Source organism: Atta colombica, unplaced genomic scaffold (assembly GCF_001594045.1).
Source record: "Atta colombica isolate Treedump-2 unplaced genomic scaffold, Acol1.0 scaffold32, whole genome shotgun sequence".
Classification (NCBI taxonomy): Eukaryota; Metazoa; Arthropoda; class Insecta; order Hymenoptera; family Formicidae; genus Atta; species Atta colombica.
The window spans coordinates 1,618,260-1,636,477 of record NW_017259426.1 but is presented as its reverse complement, the minus strand read 5'-3'; the positions used below and the strand labels follow the sequence as shown (position 1 = coordinate 1,636,477).

The 18,218-nt window shown below is 33.9% G+C and overlaps 2 protein-coding genes across 5 annotated transcripts in view; both read right to left on the bottom strand.

Moving 5' to 3' along the window:
- Positions 1-8,964, bottom strand: part of LOC108690408 (serine/threonine-protein kinase N) — a 34,164-nt gene extending 25,200 nt beyond the window's left edge. The window contains exons 1-2 of one of the 2 annotated variants that reach the window (XM_018197677.1): positions 8,593-8,964; positions 324-452 (exon numbers count right to left, since the gene is read on the bottom strand). In XM_018197677.1, coding sequence (XP_018053166.1) covers positions 324-452; positions 8,593-8,616 — 153 coding nt within the window. In that variant the 5' untranslated portion in view covers positions 8,617-8,964. Of the gene's footprint in view, positions 1-323; positions 453-2,354; positions 2,530-8,592 lie in introns of those variants that run through there. The other variant, XM_018197676.1, reaches the window with a different exon arrangement.
- A 697-nt stretch (positions 8,965-9,661) lies between these two features.
- LOC108690367 (conserved oligomeric Golgi complex subunit 6) lies at positions 9,662-15,999 on the bottom strand. 3 transcript variants are annotated; one of them, XM_018197617.1, is made up of 10 exons: positions 15,978-15,999; positions 12,398-12,637; positions 12,023-12,297; positions 11,804-11,948; positions 11,258-11,469; positions 10,961-11,181; positions 10,473-10,864; positions 10,238-10,399; positions 9,957-10,118; positions 9,662-9,895 (listed from the first exon to the last, which is right to left on the bottom strand). In XM_018197617.1, the coding sequence occupies exons 2-10, from the start codon at positions 12,473-12,475 to the stop codon at positions 9,662-9,664; spliced, it is 1,881 nt and encodes a 626-aa protein (XP_018053106.1). In that variant the 5' UTR covers positions 12,476-12,637; positions 15,978-15,999. The 3 variants fall into 3 exon arrangements, with proteins under 3 accessions (XP_018053106.1, XP_018053105.1, XP_018053107.1); XM_018197616.1 differs by lacking the exon at positions 15,978-15,999 and adding an exon at positions 15,508-15,899; XM_018197618.1 differs by lacking the exons at positions 9,662-9,895; positions 15,978-15,999 and adding an exon at positions 15,508-15,899 and having other exon boundaries at positions 9,986-10,118; positions 10,231-10,399.
- Positions 16,000-18,218: the final 2,219 nt, after the last annotated feature.

Sequence of the window (18,218 nt, the reverse complement as noted above, 5' to 3'; positions counted from 1 at the left end):
CCCAGGATCTATATGCTCCATTACGAGTTAAATTAGCCCTATATAAAAAGCCACTATGGGAACAAATATCCACTATCATAGAATATTTATTCTAGAAATAAAAAAAGGCAAGCGAGAACATTAAGATAGCAAGGAGAGATTAATTTCAACGCATCGAAATGAAAAAAAAAAGATGCATTAGGCTAATTATTGCTGAGTAAGAAAAGAGAACGGTACAGAACAAAGATAACGAAGAAAACGTGCTGATCATTCTACCATGTGTACAGACGAAGAAAGAACAGCTTCACTACAGTCAACGAAGGATAAGCGAAAACCCGACATACCTTGCGTATTTCTCGGCGTATATGTTCTCGCAGCACGTCAAGACGTGCCGGCAAGGGCACCTGGTCACTGCCAGCCACTCCATACTTGCTCGACAGTTCGTAAAGAACTGGGTGCCTGATGTAATCGCCCTGAAACAGATACAAAGTTCAATCCTGATTATTGATAGCCAATATAGCAATTGAGTTCGGGCAAAAGAACGTGCAATAAGGACGGGCAGTTCGGACGATTAATCACTCTCTAATTAAACTTTCTAATTAAAACGAGAATTTTTCCTTCTTTTGTGTTCTACAAGAATTTCCACTTTTATATAGATACGAGCGAAGCGCTATGTCTGTATTTAATCATTTTTTCCATCCTTATGGCAGGATTCGTATCAATTAATAATCAACATCCGCACTGTACTCGTTTCCACGCACTGAACGTATATAATCTTTCGGCATTATGCGCGAGCCCGTGTTAATCCTTATAATAATAATAATAATAATCGCAATATGATCTCTCGCATTAACGTGCGCCAGAGTTAAGATAACACCTGGCGGAAATTAATTAAATATCAACGATCAGAGAGGGTCTCGTCAACGAGCCGAAGGGAAACATCGCGGAAATACATCTCTTTAACCGGAAATCGTCTGGCGCGTATTGGTATGGCTACTCGTGAGATACGGATATAGACGCTAGGCAAACACAACACGCGCAGGAGAAAGTATCAGTCTCCCGCGGTCTCGCATCGAATTCCGGCCATCGAAACAGCATTATCCATTGTGATGAATGAACGTTGGTAGTTGTCAATTCGCGTGACGATACAATTGCTTCGTCCATGGAAACGTCCAAGGCTATTCGATCAAACTTCTAACGGATGTATTAGTGACCTACTTCGAATGCACAGCGTGCGACTGCGAATCGTGTCTTTGAATCACGAGTAAATTAGAGGCCACAAGCCTTAAAAGCAAATATCAGATTGCAACCGATATTCATAGGTTGTGTTCCAAAATTAATTGCCAGTACTGAAAATCTATAATGTACGTAAGCTATAGATTTTCATACAAGCAGTAAATTTTGGAATACAACTCTAGTCGGATTCTTATTTTAAGACCGTCTTACATAAGTAATGTCTTAAGGTGCACCGAAAGAAAAAAAATAGTTGTGGCAACTATAAAGTAGTACTGAATAACTATATTTTTATAGTATATAGTGCAATACTATATTTTTATAATATTCGGTACTATACTAATTCTTATTACTTTGTAAAATTAGTTGCAAGTACTTAAATTATTAGCGTTGTTTTTTAGTAGTTGTCAAAACTATATTTTTTTTCTGAGTGTGCTAATACAATTCTCTGAATTGGTTCATTAACATTTTAAGACTTTACTTAAGACAGTCTTAAACATAACGATTAAGGATATCGACTTTCAAACTCGAATTGGATTGAAATTTAACTAATCAGAAGAAAGAGAATCAATATCAAGTTTAGTAAACTTTGCTTTTATTGATCAAATTCCAATCCAAATTTGATCCTAATTTATAGTCTAATCTAATACATCTTTAACTCGATTTTGCACTAATGTCCTTTCTTATCAAGATGAATTAACTATGTCCAAGCAGTTTTACAATTGTAGTAAGATTCTTTAATACGATTGATTTATACAGAGACTCAGTGAAGCGTTAAGGACAAGACAAATCAAATTAAAGAATTTTACAATTACAAAGCTGCTTTTTCTGCTAAACACAGCTATTAACTTCAATCTCTATTTAACTTACTTTTTTATCTTCTTCTAGTTCTAAGAATTAGAAAAAGAATAAATTAATTTAAGAATAAAGTTAATTTACATTGATAGAAATAATAAAGGTTCTAAAGAAATAAATTTTTTTCACCAATGTAGATTAATTTTAATCTCGGTTCAACTTACTCTCCATCTTTTTCTAATTCTTAGAACTAGAAAAAATGAGGATGAGCCGAGATTGAAACTAATCTACATTGGAAATAAAAGATTCTTCTCGATATAGAACCGACACTATCGGCGGAAACGTACCGCACACGGCGTCACGCAAGTCCGAAGGTATCTAGAGCTGGTCAGTGGGATACATTTGCACACAACCGATTTCCTCTTCTTGTCCAACCCGATAAACGACATCCTTATTCCGTGAAATGGCTTCGCACCGAAATGACCAGGATACTTTCGTCTCTTAGTCGCGTGTGCGTTCTGTCGCGCGAGACTAACATCGGCAGAACGTTTTAATATCTCGTCATTAAGATTCGCATCGAGCAACAAACAAACGAGCTTCCATCGTGATTAATCACTGCTGAATCACTGTCATTGGAGCGATAATCTCCCGGGCTGCAATCATGCGGGCCCAGGTAAACGTCAGCCACCTGTTGCAGCGAAAATCTACGATATCACGTCCGCACGCCGTATTTCCGTGATTCCGCGCACTGTCGCTGTTATACGACGACCTAACTGTAAAGCTCGCTCGCACCCGGAGCGCGCGACACGCTCCTCGAATTTGAGAAGTAGAACTGACCAAGAAGACAGCGCCGACGCCGTTATCTCTTATCTTAGCCGCGCCGATAACAGCGTTACTCAACTATAAAACGTGAACTTATCGTTTCCTTACGATGCTAATATGAAGAAGATATTTAAAAAAAAATAAAACAACCAATCGTCAAGTCACAAATCAAACTCGTAACTCGGTGCCATCCGATCGATCCATTATTTAGAGTCATAATAAATAATTATATATAGGTTTATTCATTTTCGAAGAAAGTTCTGAACAAATACAAAGAACAAAGTTTATAATTCAAAAATAAATAATCATATGTATGTGGAATTAATGTAATCGTGTATCAATTTAACACTTCTGTTACATATATTTTCTTTATTGTAATCGAGTTATGTCAATTTTTATAAATTGAATTTACTTCGAGAAAAATATATGTGAATAGTGTGAATTCTAAGCTTGTGACTTCATTGTAACTACATTATTGTACAACAAATAGCATCACAAGATTCAAGTTTCTGTTGAAACAATAACTGTTGAAAGTATTGGTCGAAGTTATCGCATTGAAATTAGAATGTTTCATTCACAATTCGCAATCGTGTTTGTTACGCAAATTCTCTTTATAGTAGACATTGCTAGATATGCATAGGAAATGACAGCCCTGCGACTCTGCCTTCGGGAGTAATGAAAGTATATCTGGATGTTAATTTAATTTTCGCTGCGTGTGCGAAAACTTGCACACAGCCGACACTAACTGACGCACGATCTATTTTCATGCATTCCACTAATATTTGCCACGGTAATCTTTGGCAGGTCAACAGACGTCGCAACGTCAGGGGAATCCTTTTCATTTGGACGAGCATTTCGCATGAGGAAATCGGGGAAAATTGTGAAAGTAGCATGAGAATTATTTTCACCAGTACCAAGCCTCCAAACAAATCATCATGCAACGCCAAAAGAAGATTTCAACGTCAGCGTTGAATTACTAATTTATTACTCATTTATTATTCATTCATTGACGTATTACGATCAAAACCGTAGTTTTAATTTGAAACGTAAACGGCTATGAAATTCGTATATAAAATTAATTTATTACATCAGAGATAGTTTTCAAAGATTTGTTAAATATAATCAAACAAAATTTCAGAATCAAAGAAAAACTGTTAGATTTTAATAGATTCTTTTTTTCCCTTTAAATAAAATTTTTTCAATCCCCTTTTCAAAGAACTCCAATTTTTTTTATCTTATTTATTTAGCTTTTCAGAGTTTTATTTTTCTCATAGTAACAATTTCGCTTCGATTTGACTGAAATTTTGTTTTTGCTGTATTTGACAAACCTTTGAAAAACAACATAGTAACAGATTAATTTTATATACGACGAATTTTGCACGAATATACAAACTCAGTTTGTATACAAAGTCTGATGGGGAAAAATGACAAATTTTCCACATCATTTTAATGTTCTCCGTTTTACTGTAAAATTGAACTTTAAAGAAACAATTGATATTATCGACTATTAAAATATTGTTTTCTGGAACAATCGTATGATGTTTCAGCATTCTATTCGCGTAAAATTCGAGAAAGTGTCGGTGAACGATCTAATATTAGAATCGACTTTTCGAGATCGAATCTTCAAGTGTAACTCGCGATTATACGTGAAAGTTTTCGAGACAAGAATCGACATGCCAACTTCACGATCTCCCGATGATCATCGAGCGGATTCGAGGTCTAAATAAAAGCCTTCGGCCATAAAATATGTATAATTCGATTGGATGCACTCAGAAATTATTTATCACAATTGTTTGACCGATTCGAGTCTCCTTGAAATGTGTTGTTAAACACAAAAATTTTAGAGATATGTATTTTTTTTATATCGATCCAATTTGAGATTTACATAATGAAATGACCCTCAAAAATAATTATAACCAATTATCAACAAAACGATAAGATATATAAAAAGTTTTTTTAAATAAAACTGAGAAACCGCTAACCAAAATTGCATACAACAATGCGTACTAATGCCCAAATAATGCATAGGTAATACCCAACTGTTATGTTCACTAATGCTTTAATAATGCCTATTAATATCCTAATATCCATTAATGCCCGTTAATGTTCTAGTAATGCACAACCTCATACCATTTATTATAATACACAATTCTCTTAAAGGGGGAACTTGGTTTAGAACGCGAAAAATAGCTGTTTTTTTTTGCGAATTTTTTATAAACAAACTATGAAGTCGATCTTTCTAAAATTTTAGGGGTGATTTGCAGTATAGATATTTCAATAATAGATATTTCAATAATACAAAATAATTTTTTAATATAAAAATAATTAATACAATAATAATAAGTTATATATTAATCATTATTGTGCTTTAGCACAGACGTTGGTAATATGGAGTCTGTAATCCTTGCCTGAATAAAAAAAAAACCAAAAATTTTTTTAAATCAAATATTTTATCCTGAATAAACTTAAAAAAAAGGGGGGAGGGGAGAAAAATCTCAAATTATAAGTGCAGAAATAATTATTTATATTAATTTTTTAACAAATAATGTTTTTAGTTCATTTAGAATTAATTGACAATTATGTAACTAAAAAATTTTGGACGAAGTAAATTAGTCAAATAGTTTTTAAATTATCTTGCCAATTTCGAAAAAGTGATTTTAAGAAAAGTTTTCGGTACCACTGTATATTTGCACGACGCGTACCTGTTTCTCAAGCTATAACTACAAAAGTATTTTGAATTTCGGTCTAAAACTTTACGAGTATATTTTTAAAAAGTAATACTATCGATTAAAGAAAAAGAAAAAAAAAAAAATTTTTGACTCTTTAAACCAGGTTCTTCCCTTAAATGATTACTTCAATGTCCTCAATGATTTACTTTTCAAATAAAATTTTTTAATTTTTTATATAATTTTCTAGATTTTAAAAATGTAATATTTTGAAAAATCTCCATTCCTATTAAATTTGGAAGGATTGCTTCACCCCTTAAATTTTGAATTGAATCAATATAAAAAAATAAATATCTCTTAGATTTCTATATTTAACAATACATTTAAAGAAAAATCGAATCAGTCGGACAGTTGTGATACAGGTTACATTGTCAGTACATTGATACAAGCTATACATAAAGCTATACATAAAGATATGTGTTTAATATAAATATTAAAAATCGATTAAATCCCCCTGAAACCCTCTGAAGAATATACTTTGTTGTACTGTTAAATATATAAAACATGTATTTTATAATTCGAAATATTTGCATTTACTTTTATCCTCAGATTACATCAAACGGCTTTATATATGCATTAATGCGCACTAATGCATCCAACTAAATTTCTTATAAAACCTCTATTCTATAATTCTTAATGATAGTGTCATTATATTGTCGTTACGCAACTTTTTTTTGTCATACAAAAAAAACCTGTGTAACGACAATATAACGATATCGTTAAGCTTTAAACACAATCGAAAACAGGTAATAGAAACAGGGAACAGGTTTCAACCTATCAGAAATGTATACATCAGAATACACGATTTCTGACAGAATGAAAAATCTATTATTCTCTGTTCCTATAGCCAGAGTGTTTTCAATTGTACCTCAGGCTTTATCGTTGTTAACAATTACAGAATAGGGGCCTAAGATCTATTTGCGAGCGGTGGCATTCCTCGAACGTCCTATTCCCGCGTCTCTTGTACCTCTTCGCAGGAGAAGCAGGTGTTACGAGGCGGAACCGGCGCGAAGTCAGTCAGGACCGGTTACACCGACGCCGATTAGCGCCAACCGGGCACTTTCTTGTCGTTTTTGTCAGGTAAAATGGTAACGATTGAGGAACGATCGATATCGTCACAAGCTGAAATTCTGATGTGGATATATAAAAGAATCTCATTTTTCCTTATTGAAAACTTGAATATTGCTGCATATGAACTTTGGTATGGCAAACTTTATCTCCGAGAATTGGATCACTGGAAGTAGAATCCGGTTGCATTAATTGAAATTCTAATGAAAAACGGACAAATCAGTATTTTACATTTAAACCTATTCTAATTCTAGTTGAGATAACCGATATTCAATCTTGATGACCAAAATTCTAATTGATAGATGTGACCAGAATCTATTGGTTCGTTCATACAAACAAAAATTTATCTCAGGGATCTTTTGCGATTCAATGCCGACTGGAGGACAGGTCTAAGATTAATCGCCATTAATTTCACAATGTCATGAATACATAACTCAAGAGAGTAGTCTAGCTAAACGGAATCGAAAACTAAAAACCGCAACTTGGCAACCGAGTGTGTGCCAGTTTAGAGATGCCCTACAACAGAGTCTGTATTGTTAGATATCAAAGGGACAATGACAGTCCAATCCTTTGAATTGAATAACATTTTGTAAAATTTATTTCCATGTGTATTGAAATGTAAATCAATCAACTTCTGTGATTAGTTTCGAAATAAACGTATACACTATTAACGTATACATTTAGTAAATAATAAATTAAATTTGAATCAAATTTAATACATTTTCTTGAGCTAAATTATTTAACTTTATTGCATTTTAATTAAATTAATGTATTGAGTGAGAATAGTAGTGACAAAATAATACGAAATAATACAAATTGGGTATAATTTGACATCATAAATTTAATATTATGGCCGTGAGATGACAAGTGTTTAAATAGCTCATCGTTATTTTAACTTTAATAAGTTAAAATGGGATAGCAATTATAAAAAAAAAACAGTATATACGCTTTTCTTTCTCATTCTTATTTTGATAAGTGGCCAGATTCTGTTATAAAGTCCAGTACATATCGACGCGTTGGTTAATTAACCCTCGTTAACTGGATTTTTTTTCTCTGCTACAAATGGCAACGTAATTTCGAAGGGAACAGCGAATGGAATCAATTAGGGTTGTTTTCCTTTTAAGAGACACAGTCGATACTTTTGATGCAAATTGACACACGTCGCTTTCCATTTATAATTTTGTTTAAATTCAAATTATCGACATTTTTCGACTCAGGAGAAGAGTCGAGTATATTTAAATGTAAGTTTGATCAATTGAAAAATATTAGAACATAACATAAACATGGTGAGAATTATCCAAACATTAACCAGTGTTAAATCCAGAGATATTTTTTGGAGGATATATTTGTAATATACAATGGAAAATACACTGTTTGACAAGTTTTAAGCTAATTGAAATTTTGTAAGATTAGATAGATATTAAAAATGTACACACACGCATATGGCGTTGCATTTAACTGTGGCAAAATGTATTCGACTGATGTGTATCGATTTGAATCTTCTAAAAGGAAAGTAGTTTTTTAAGACCCAGACGGTCGACGGTGAAGAAACAGGGGATGGCCCAACGAGGAACAGCAAGGAAATGCATATCAGGTGTGCGCGGCCCGTCACGTCTGGTTTGCCGCCGACCGAGAACCGAGAACTCGCGATCCACACAAAAAACCGACCGCGACGATCCCCGTCATCGATGGGAAAGTCCCGCTTGTGCCTCGGGATACAAGTGCACGTACGTCGCGGACGGACGAGAGCAAGCGAATGAGAAAACGGCGGAAAGAGGTGAGAACGACGAACCAAGAGGATAGGAATCCCGACTCGGAGACATGCGTCCCAGGAGGAGACGTGCACGATTATGGCGTCCGGATAATAACGCACGTCGCACGGGATAAACGCACGTCGGGCACGCGCACCAGTTCGCAAAGAGAGCGTGGAGATGGGAGAGCGCGGAATGCCTCGCACGGCGAGACTCACCTGATAATAGCTCGATTCCGCCATCTTGCTCCCGCACTCAATAACGCTCTTTCACTCACTCACTCACTACTGCCGCCGCTTTCCATCCGTCCTTTGTGCGCGTCGTTGAGCCGACGGGACGAGAAGTCCATGGCGCGTTTGATCGCGCGGCCCGCAATTATATCGCGCTGCGTGCGTCGCGTCGCGTCGGCGCCGTGCCCACCGCCGTACGGCGCCGCATCTCACGTCGCCACTCCGCCAGAAGTACACTCGTTACCCGAACGTGAAATCCTGTCGAGAATGTATTCCGCCAGCGGACGAAACAATCGACACGAGTTCGCTCGGCCGATCGGCGATGAAACTGTCGCGCACACAGCGATTCATGCGCTACTACACGGGAGGATCAATGAAAGTCGCGCGGCGTTCGACAACAAAATACGAACACGACCACATTCCACCGCACCGGACTAGCGACTGACTGAAAATGCCGGGCCAATCGCCGCGCGAGGCGCGTGCCGCGCATGCGCCGATCCTTCGTCGTCGCGGCCGACGCGAGCTCGCGCGACCAATCGGCGCTCATCGTTATCTGCACTCTAGAATCCCGTGCCAATCGCGAGCATTGGCGGGACACTAAATCCCAACAGTCTTTCTGAAATTTTAACAAAGAAATCTTTTGCATAAATCCGTCATTTAACTCTACATTACTCGCACAATTTTTTTTTTTTTTTACATAATTACTGCGTAAAACATTTCTGATATTCTATACCTCAATTTTCATTTTCTTTGATTTACAATTAAAGATTGATACACCTAATAAATGTAAAAATTTTTTTTAATTACAATTTGCGCTAAATATAATAATGTGTGTTAATAGGATTTATATATTTAGCGAATTTATAAGGCGAGAGTTCCCTCATTTTGTTCCCATATAAAAAAGTTATTACATGAGTCGAAAATGTTTAAAGAAATCAAGATACTTATTTCATATTTATAAAAATTCAAGCATATTCGTTTTCATACACTTCATTGCTATTTAAATATATACATTACATATACAATATACAATGCTTTTAGAAATCAATAGATGTAATTATTGAGAAATTAGTGTCTGAAGAAGATCCTCAGGTGTTCTGGAAAAGAGACTGCTGGGGTTTTGGTATAAGTTCTTCGGGTCATAGCAGGCGTCAAACAACTGCCTATATATAGCTCCGATTACTTCGAACGATCGTTTCTGAGTAATTATGCGATGATTATTGCTTTGCAGTAAACTTATTTGTGGTAACAGTAAGACGTCCGGCATCACTAGAAATGCCTCCAGTTTATTCTGCAAAAAATCAGCATCTCTGATGGTATATGTTATTTTATTTTATAAATAAATCACTTACAGTGAACTCTTTCACGCTGAGGGCATCCATGCCTGGTATAGACGAAAGTGGTCCCTGATCGCGTCCTTGCAGGATAGTATAAATTGAGCCAAGATTTAAATGCGCTACCAAAGAACTAGCTTGCTCCGACGTAAGTGTGTCGATTTGCGCATCGGATTGTGCCTGGATTATTATAGTCGATTGCAATCATTACAATTTACAAATAGACATCAAATGAAACAATGTAGAAACAATTTCAGTCTATTACGTCTGACTCTAGTGTGTATAAACTAACCAATCACCTGTAACCTTTCTAATCTCTGATCCATATACTCGTACAGTGCCAACGTTGATTGTATCTGATGCATACAATTGAGAAGATAAACGGCCATATCCACTGTTGGCAATCTGGATGCTGTTTCATTAACTTCTTGAAGTAATGGATCGATGATACATGACACAATCTGCCAATCATTAAAACAACATAAAATAGATTTTTTCCAACAAAAAGTTGAAAAATATTGTTATTGAATATACCTGTAACATATCTTTTTCTCTATCTTCAGCAATACTAGCGACAGATAATATTTCATTTAAGAGCGATAACAGTCTAGAGACTGACGGAGCAGGAACTAAATCACTTCCGGGAGGCTCCGCACGCTCTCCGAGAGCGATTCTCGTTTCTCTCTGTAGTCTACTTAGAAAACTTTTTTCACTTAAAACTAATAAGTCCAATAATGTTTGATCTAAGACACTGTCAGGTATAACTTGTTCAGTAATAGCGCGATAGAATCTGATTAGAGTTGTTATCGAATATAATACTGTCGCTGGCGCTTCTGTAGATATAACATGCTCTATTCTTGATTTTAGAGGATGACATAATCCTTCTGTAATGTTACTTAATGCCTGTTTCACCTGATCCGACACATCTGTAATAAACAGATTCATTATATTTAAACAAAATATATAGATTCACATTTAAATAACGACTCAAGACTCAAGGTGAAAAAAAAAGAGCTTCTTACCTGTTTTATCACAGCCTTTCACTAAAATAAGAATATTCTCTTTCTCTACAGGAATTACTTGATGTAGCCATGCAAGCATATCACCGACATATCGCTTAGGATCATTGGCATGCATTTCTATAGGATTAGGTGTTCCAAAACTCTCTCCTAATGTTAGCGCATCTATGAATGATCCCACCAAGGCAGTTCTCCTAGCTGTACAGTACTCATCTAGAATGTACCTAGCAACATATGTTAATTATGATAAAAATAGCAGATTCAAAAGCAATACCTGCATTCAAATATTAATCATCTTACTTGAATAACACTGGTCTATCTTGTAGCTTACTCATGGCTTTAATGAGTAATGGCACCAAACGTTCATTTTCTATATTTTTACACTGAGTTTGCGTCCATCGATATAACCTTTCAAGCGCAGATTCTTGCAACAATGTCATTCTTTGCATAATATCTAGAGCCAATGTTTGATAACCGGACTGCATCAATACTCTACACTTACCATGAATATCCTGAATGCCAAATCACATAAAAAAGAGAAGAAATAAATATCATTATGGAAAATAGATTGTTTTAAAAGATAATAAAAGATAATAAACAGCCAAGCTGATTATTCATATGTGTTTGTGTATTATAAATATGATAAATATAAAATAAGAAATTAATAAACAAGGTCATAATTTAATAAAACAATGTTTAATTGTCATATATTTATCATGTTTGTAATAGATAATAGAACTAGCTCAATCATAAGCTTCTATTTTATTATCTTTAAATTTTTATTTTTACAATTTAATTTTTGTTTTAATTGTAATTATTTAAGAAGCTTTCTATGTACCTACTAACCTGTACTTTACTAACTACAGAAAAAAATTCTTCCGTTATGGGCGATTCCCTGGCTGATCCATGCAGTACAGTCAATTCAGATGGAGTCAATTGAAAATTTCTGATAAATGCATTTGCAACTTCTTGCTGCATAGTTAAGATTTGACTGAGAATAAAGATAAATAATAAATTTCTTAGAAATACAAATATGTCATTGTACAAACATACAAATATCTTTACCTTTCATTCTGAAGCTTTGAGGTCTGTTCAATCAGTTGTGAAGTTTGAGCCTTCGTAGCTTGCAAGCGATTAGTCATAGATTGCACAGATGTGTTCATTGCTAGAACATTTTGATAAACATCGTCCAAGGAAGCTTTTACCTCTCTGAATGAAGCCAAGAATTCTTCGTTTATCGCCAGACTCCGTCTCTCTATTTTGCTACGCAGATTTCGGCGAGAATTCAATGTGTTCTCAGTGAAGAATGTTGACAATTCTTTCAAAGCTTCCAACGTATCCTAAAATATAATATAAGAATAATTATTGAAGTACCACGTACTCGTTGTCATTTGCAGAATAAGGTTTTCATATAATCGGTTCGTTTTTCACAATTTATACCTTATCATGTTCCACTCTGGATTCCAATAATTTGTTGACTCTCCGCACTAAGGCAGAATTCATGTTTTTCTCGCTCATTGCGGACTTGGATCTTCAAGTTTATCTGTGGCATATAACCTGTGTATGAATGTCAAAATCAGTCAAACGATACACGTCATTTGAAGAACAAAGCAGTTTTTTCGATGAATTTTGGAACGCCGATCACAATGTCGCAGGAAGCTACTGCGATCAGAGAGAAATCTGAAAGAAGATATGAAAGTCTTTTTCTTGTTATCGCAAAATATTTCCGCGCACTATACTGCCCTCTGAAGAAATGGATGTCAACTACACAACACATCTATTTTCTTTGCCGTATTCTTAAGGATATACCCATACTTGTATAACCGCACGTAAATTATCCAATCGCATTTCTCCTATAAAGACGTACGTAAAATGTGATTGGATAATTTTCTATATGTATACATTTATGCGGCTACGCAAGTTTATATATGGACCCTAAGTCCGGATTTACAATAGATGTCTTAAGGGGATGCTGGAGTGTTACAGCATCCCCTAAAACTGTAAGAAATTGCCTAACTGTATCGAATAACTATATGCGTGGAGAATAATTGATTGTGATTCGTCCATTCCATTAAGGCTAAGGGTTAAAAATCTATTGTAGATCCGGAATAATGGAAATAAGTCGCTAAAATCGTTGAAATTTGATAGATTTATTTCAGTGATTTCAGCGATTAAACTATTATGAATTATAATAATGTGATCCTTTTTTGGATATTTGATTTCTAAATTTTTATTTTTATATTTAATTATTTTACTTTATTTTGCTAATCATTTCGAATTAAAATACAAATTTGAATACGAAAAGATTTTTCATGTATGAATATATATTAATTCAATCAGCACACAATGTTTTTTAAATGTTTTTTTAAATGTTTTTTAAATCATTAATTTTATATTTTTCACGATTGGTTTTCAAAATTCATTAATTTAACATTTATTTAATGTTTAAACATTATTTTGTATATATATATATATATACAAAATAATGTTTAAACATTAAATAAATGTGGAATAAATGTTTCTCAGCACATTTTAAATGAATGAATAATGTAAAATAAACATATTTCACATTAATTATTTATTTAAAATAATGATTTAAAGAAACATTTATTTAATATTTATTACATCTTTTTTAAACAGTTATATATTTAATTAAACAGTGATATATTTATTTGATATTATTCGCGATAAGATTTCAAAAAGTAACGTAAAGAGCGGCACGCGACACGGCTACTCGCTTGTACAAATTTCGAGGAATTTAAGAGAATGACTGCGCAGTAACTACGAGTAAATATGACGCGCTGCTCCGTGCCACCCTGTGCCATCCCCACCTCAAGGTCGCGCGCCAACCGTTTAACTATCCAAATATTAACATATATTACGAAGTAAAATAACATATTCTTTATATTTTTAATGTTCTTCGATTAATGAAACAATTTCTTATATATATCTAATTTTAGCGGCACGAATCATTTAACGTGATATCATAATTATATTGTGATACACCGAGGAATATATTTTCCTGATGAAAATAAAAATCAGAACGTAAGTTTAATGTAATGGGAGAGTAACAGAAACGAAAACGAAACTTCTAGAAGGCGAAAATTAAAATATCAAAATGTAAAAGAAGCGTAAATGTTTCTTTTACATTTCATCGTTTCAATTTTCGCTTTCTAGAAGTTTCGTTCACGCTTCTGCTAATCTTCCATTACATCCGATTTGCGCTCCGATTTTTATTTTTATCGTGGATGTAATTTAAATATAATTTATCCGTTACTTTTTCCGTATTAAGAAAGCGGTACACGAAAATGACATAATTATATGATTCAAAGTGATAAAAAGCTATTATTTGAAATATCTAACAATAAGAATCTCATTTTTATATCGTACATGTAAGAACACATGAAATATTTAAAATGAGTTATGTATGTGCGTAATGAATCTAACAATAAGAAATAAAGTAAAACCCGTGCAACAAAATTTATTAACTCTTAGTACACTCCTTAGTTTTAGGCGTAATTCGCGTTCGTAGATATCTAATTTTCAATAATTAATATGCGATACGTAAAACACGTCCATTTTCCTTCGAGTTCGTCGAGCGAATGCCGAAGTGATGACGTAGTTAACTACCACGCCGCGCAGCAAGGTCACGCGCCAACCCTCTAACTACGAAATATTAATACGCATATTACGAAAAGTAAGTAAAATAATATATTCTTAAATTCTTTACATTTTTTATCTTCTCCGATTAAAACAATTTATATTACACAAAATCCACACAATGTTTTTAATAAAAGATTGATGTCTTGCTATTTTTTAATTATTGAATTCATGTCTTATTCTAAAAATAAAAAAGTTATTTAATATTTTAAACATTTCTAATTATTTTAAACTTATTTCTTATTTAATTAATATTTATAATATTATTCTTGTTACATTTTCATTTCAACATATTTGCGTTCCGCAGAAAAGCGAAATTATAACGAATTCATTATGAAAATGAAATTAAATCACCACAGAAAATGTAATAAATTTGAATCTTGTTTTCTAGATTAAAATTATGTGTGTTATTACTTTCCAAAAAAATTCAAAAAAGAAGTATTAATAACAGATTAATTTTTTTTCGATCTACTAAACGAAGATAATTTTAAATAATATTATAAATTTAATTTTAGTTTTTTAAATGAACAAATTATTCACTCATACAAATATTTATTTTTAAAATCGAGCAACGGACGCTCACTTCATACCGACGCGACGTTCGAACATTCAAAAACTATGAATTCCCGACATGACTGACATAACTGTCCGAAAAAATGTTAACGTGTACACTGATTTACACTTTGCAATTGCTCATTGAATCCGTCACTCACGATATGTCCGAATCCGAGATATATTTTTACGAAATTCGAAAGACAATGCAACTTCATGCCGATGCTTCGAAGCGCCAACTGTAACAGTCCGACGCGACGCAACAGAACGGGATTCAAATTACGTTTGACCATCGCACGTACAAATTTATGCTAATTTATGCTACGATAATCACTCACTTGCACTGCCAGATTCAACACTCCCAATGCGCTAATGACCTGTTGAAGACGTTCGGAAAATCGCGGCAACTTCACTCCGATTCTAGAAGCGCCAACGGTCCGATTTTAAATAAAATCAAGAACGATCAGAGCAACGCCACATGATCTACAAGATTTTTATCGAAATATGGATCGTTTGCCGGTCGCACGTAGTAATTTATGGTCCATGTCCTTCTTAATAATACACTATAAAAACCAGTAAGGCATTTCATTCTGTGGAATTTTACTTCGACACTTCGAGCGAGCCAACAATTCGTGATTAACAAGAATAGATACGCGTTGCTTTTGACAACGATCATTTATCGCCAGATTTTATGTTTCCCGATAATTTTATAACACTCCTCATTCCTCAAGACTCGTTCTGAAAAAGTACACACGAAATACGGAACAACGCGAAATACATTTTATATGCATGTAATACCAACACATACCAGATAATGCCGGCTAGTGGAGCGCTGGGCGAAGACTGAGGGTCGAGGGGGAACGTGTCACGTGGTGAACATGGTGGGGGAATGTGCTGCGCGGCGTAGTAGTTGACTACGTCATCACTTCGGCATTCGCTCAGAACTCGGAAGAAGATGGATGTGTTTTACAAATCGCTCCGTGTGTCGCATATTATTGAATATTATTGAATATTATTGATATTATTGAAAATTAAATACTTATGAACGCGAATTACGCCTAAAACTAAGGAATGTACTAAGGATTAATAGGTTTTGTTGCACAGGTTTTACTTTATTTCTTATTGTTAGATTCATTAAGCACATACACAGCTCATGAATATTTTACATATTTCATGTGTTCTCACAATATGATAAAAATGAGATTCTTATTGTTAGATGTTTTAAATAGTGCCTTTTTATCACTTTGAATTGTATAATTCTGTCATTTTCGTGTTCTGCTTCCTCTACGAAAAAAGTAAATTATATTTAAATTATATCCCCGATGAAAATAAAAATCGGAGCGTAAATCGGATGGACGAGTAGCAGAAACGTGAACGAAACTTCTAGAAGGCAAAAATTGAAATGTAAAAGATTTACACTTCTTTTACATTTTGATATTTCAATTTTCGCCTTTTAGAAGTTTCGTTTCCGCTTCTGTTACTCTCCCATTACATTAGACTTACGTTCTGATTTTTATTTTCATCAGGGAAATATGTTCCTCAATGTACACATAATATAATTATGCTATCACATTAAATTCGGGCTAAAATTAAATATATATAAGAAATTATTTCATTAATCAAAGAACATTAAAAATATAAAGAATTATTTTACTTCGTAATATACGTTAATATTTGAATAGTTGACGCGCGACCTTGAAGAGTGGAGATGGCACAGGGTGGCACGGAGCGACGCGTCATGTTTACGTTTACGCATAGTTACCGCGCAGTTATTCCCTTACCGAGATTCGTACAAACAGGTACGAGTTGTGTTGCGTGTGCTCTTTTTCACTTTTTGAAATCTTATTGCGAGGAATGCCAAATATAATACGAAACGTTGTACTTTATGAATAATTAATCATACTATTAATCGTATTATGTGAATATTCATAAAATACAATATTTGGTATTATATCTAGTATTTTTTGCAATTATTATATGTTTAAAAAAAAAATGTGAAGAAGAGCGGCACGCGACACGGCTATTTATCTGTACAAACGATATCACACGAGTCTAAAAAAGAAACGTTAATATGAATACTCTTATGCAAACGCAATTCCTGTTTTCACAATTAATATAATTTAATAATTTAATTAATTTTTTGTTCTTGTGCACCTTTCGTTATACGATCAATTTAAAAATTAAATGTAACTTTGGAACTTTTTTTTTATCAGTAACGAAAGAACGTTTCTCTTTTTTATTAATTTCTAGCACATTGACTCTAATCATATCTTACAGACATCATCTATAAATAAAAGATTCAACTCTTTTATCTGCTCTGAATTTATTTCGCAATGATAACAAATTGCAGACGTGTGATTGATATTTGTTTTTAAAAGTTAACCGATTGCATAGCAATATAGATAATAGCTATATATTATATTTTTTTATCTTCCCTCGGGTATGACCCTCCTGGTGAGAGGACTCAGTACCCAAAAGATATTTACATGAAACGATTTTTCTCAAGTGTCTAAAAATTTTCAGATATATCTGAACGTATATATCTAGATAAATTTTTAGATATTGAATAATATCGTTCTCTTCGTGTAAAAATCCAAAGGGAAAGCTAACGTACCCTCGTCGTCGATTTATTTGAGAATGAACGAACCGTAGCCGGTTCGTCCCGTCGCGCGTTTGCTTCGGGAGTGCCGTTCAAGTTATCGGACTCAAGTTACAGTCCGCGCGCGATTATAGTTCATTATTCGCGAGTGTTTTACGCGAGTGTCCTGTGCGAGAAGATGACAACCATATTCTGAGAGGAGAAGGAGGTCTGGGAGAAACATCGGGCATCAGTGGAGCAATCTTATGGTAAATATTATTTTTTACTTGTGAAAAATTAATCTTTTTTCGCTTGTTTTTAAATCATTGTTAAGTGAAATAATTTAAATAATTCTATATTCTACAAAATAATTATATATTCTCTAAAGTAATTATATGTATTTTCTAAAATAATTATAATATATATATTTTTTAAAGAAGATCTTAGTAAAAATAAATTTGTATAAAATTT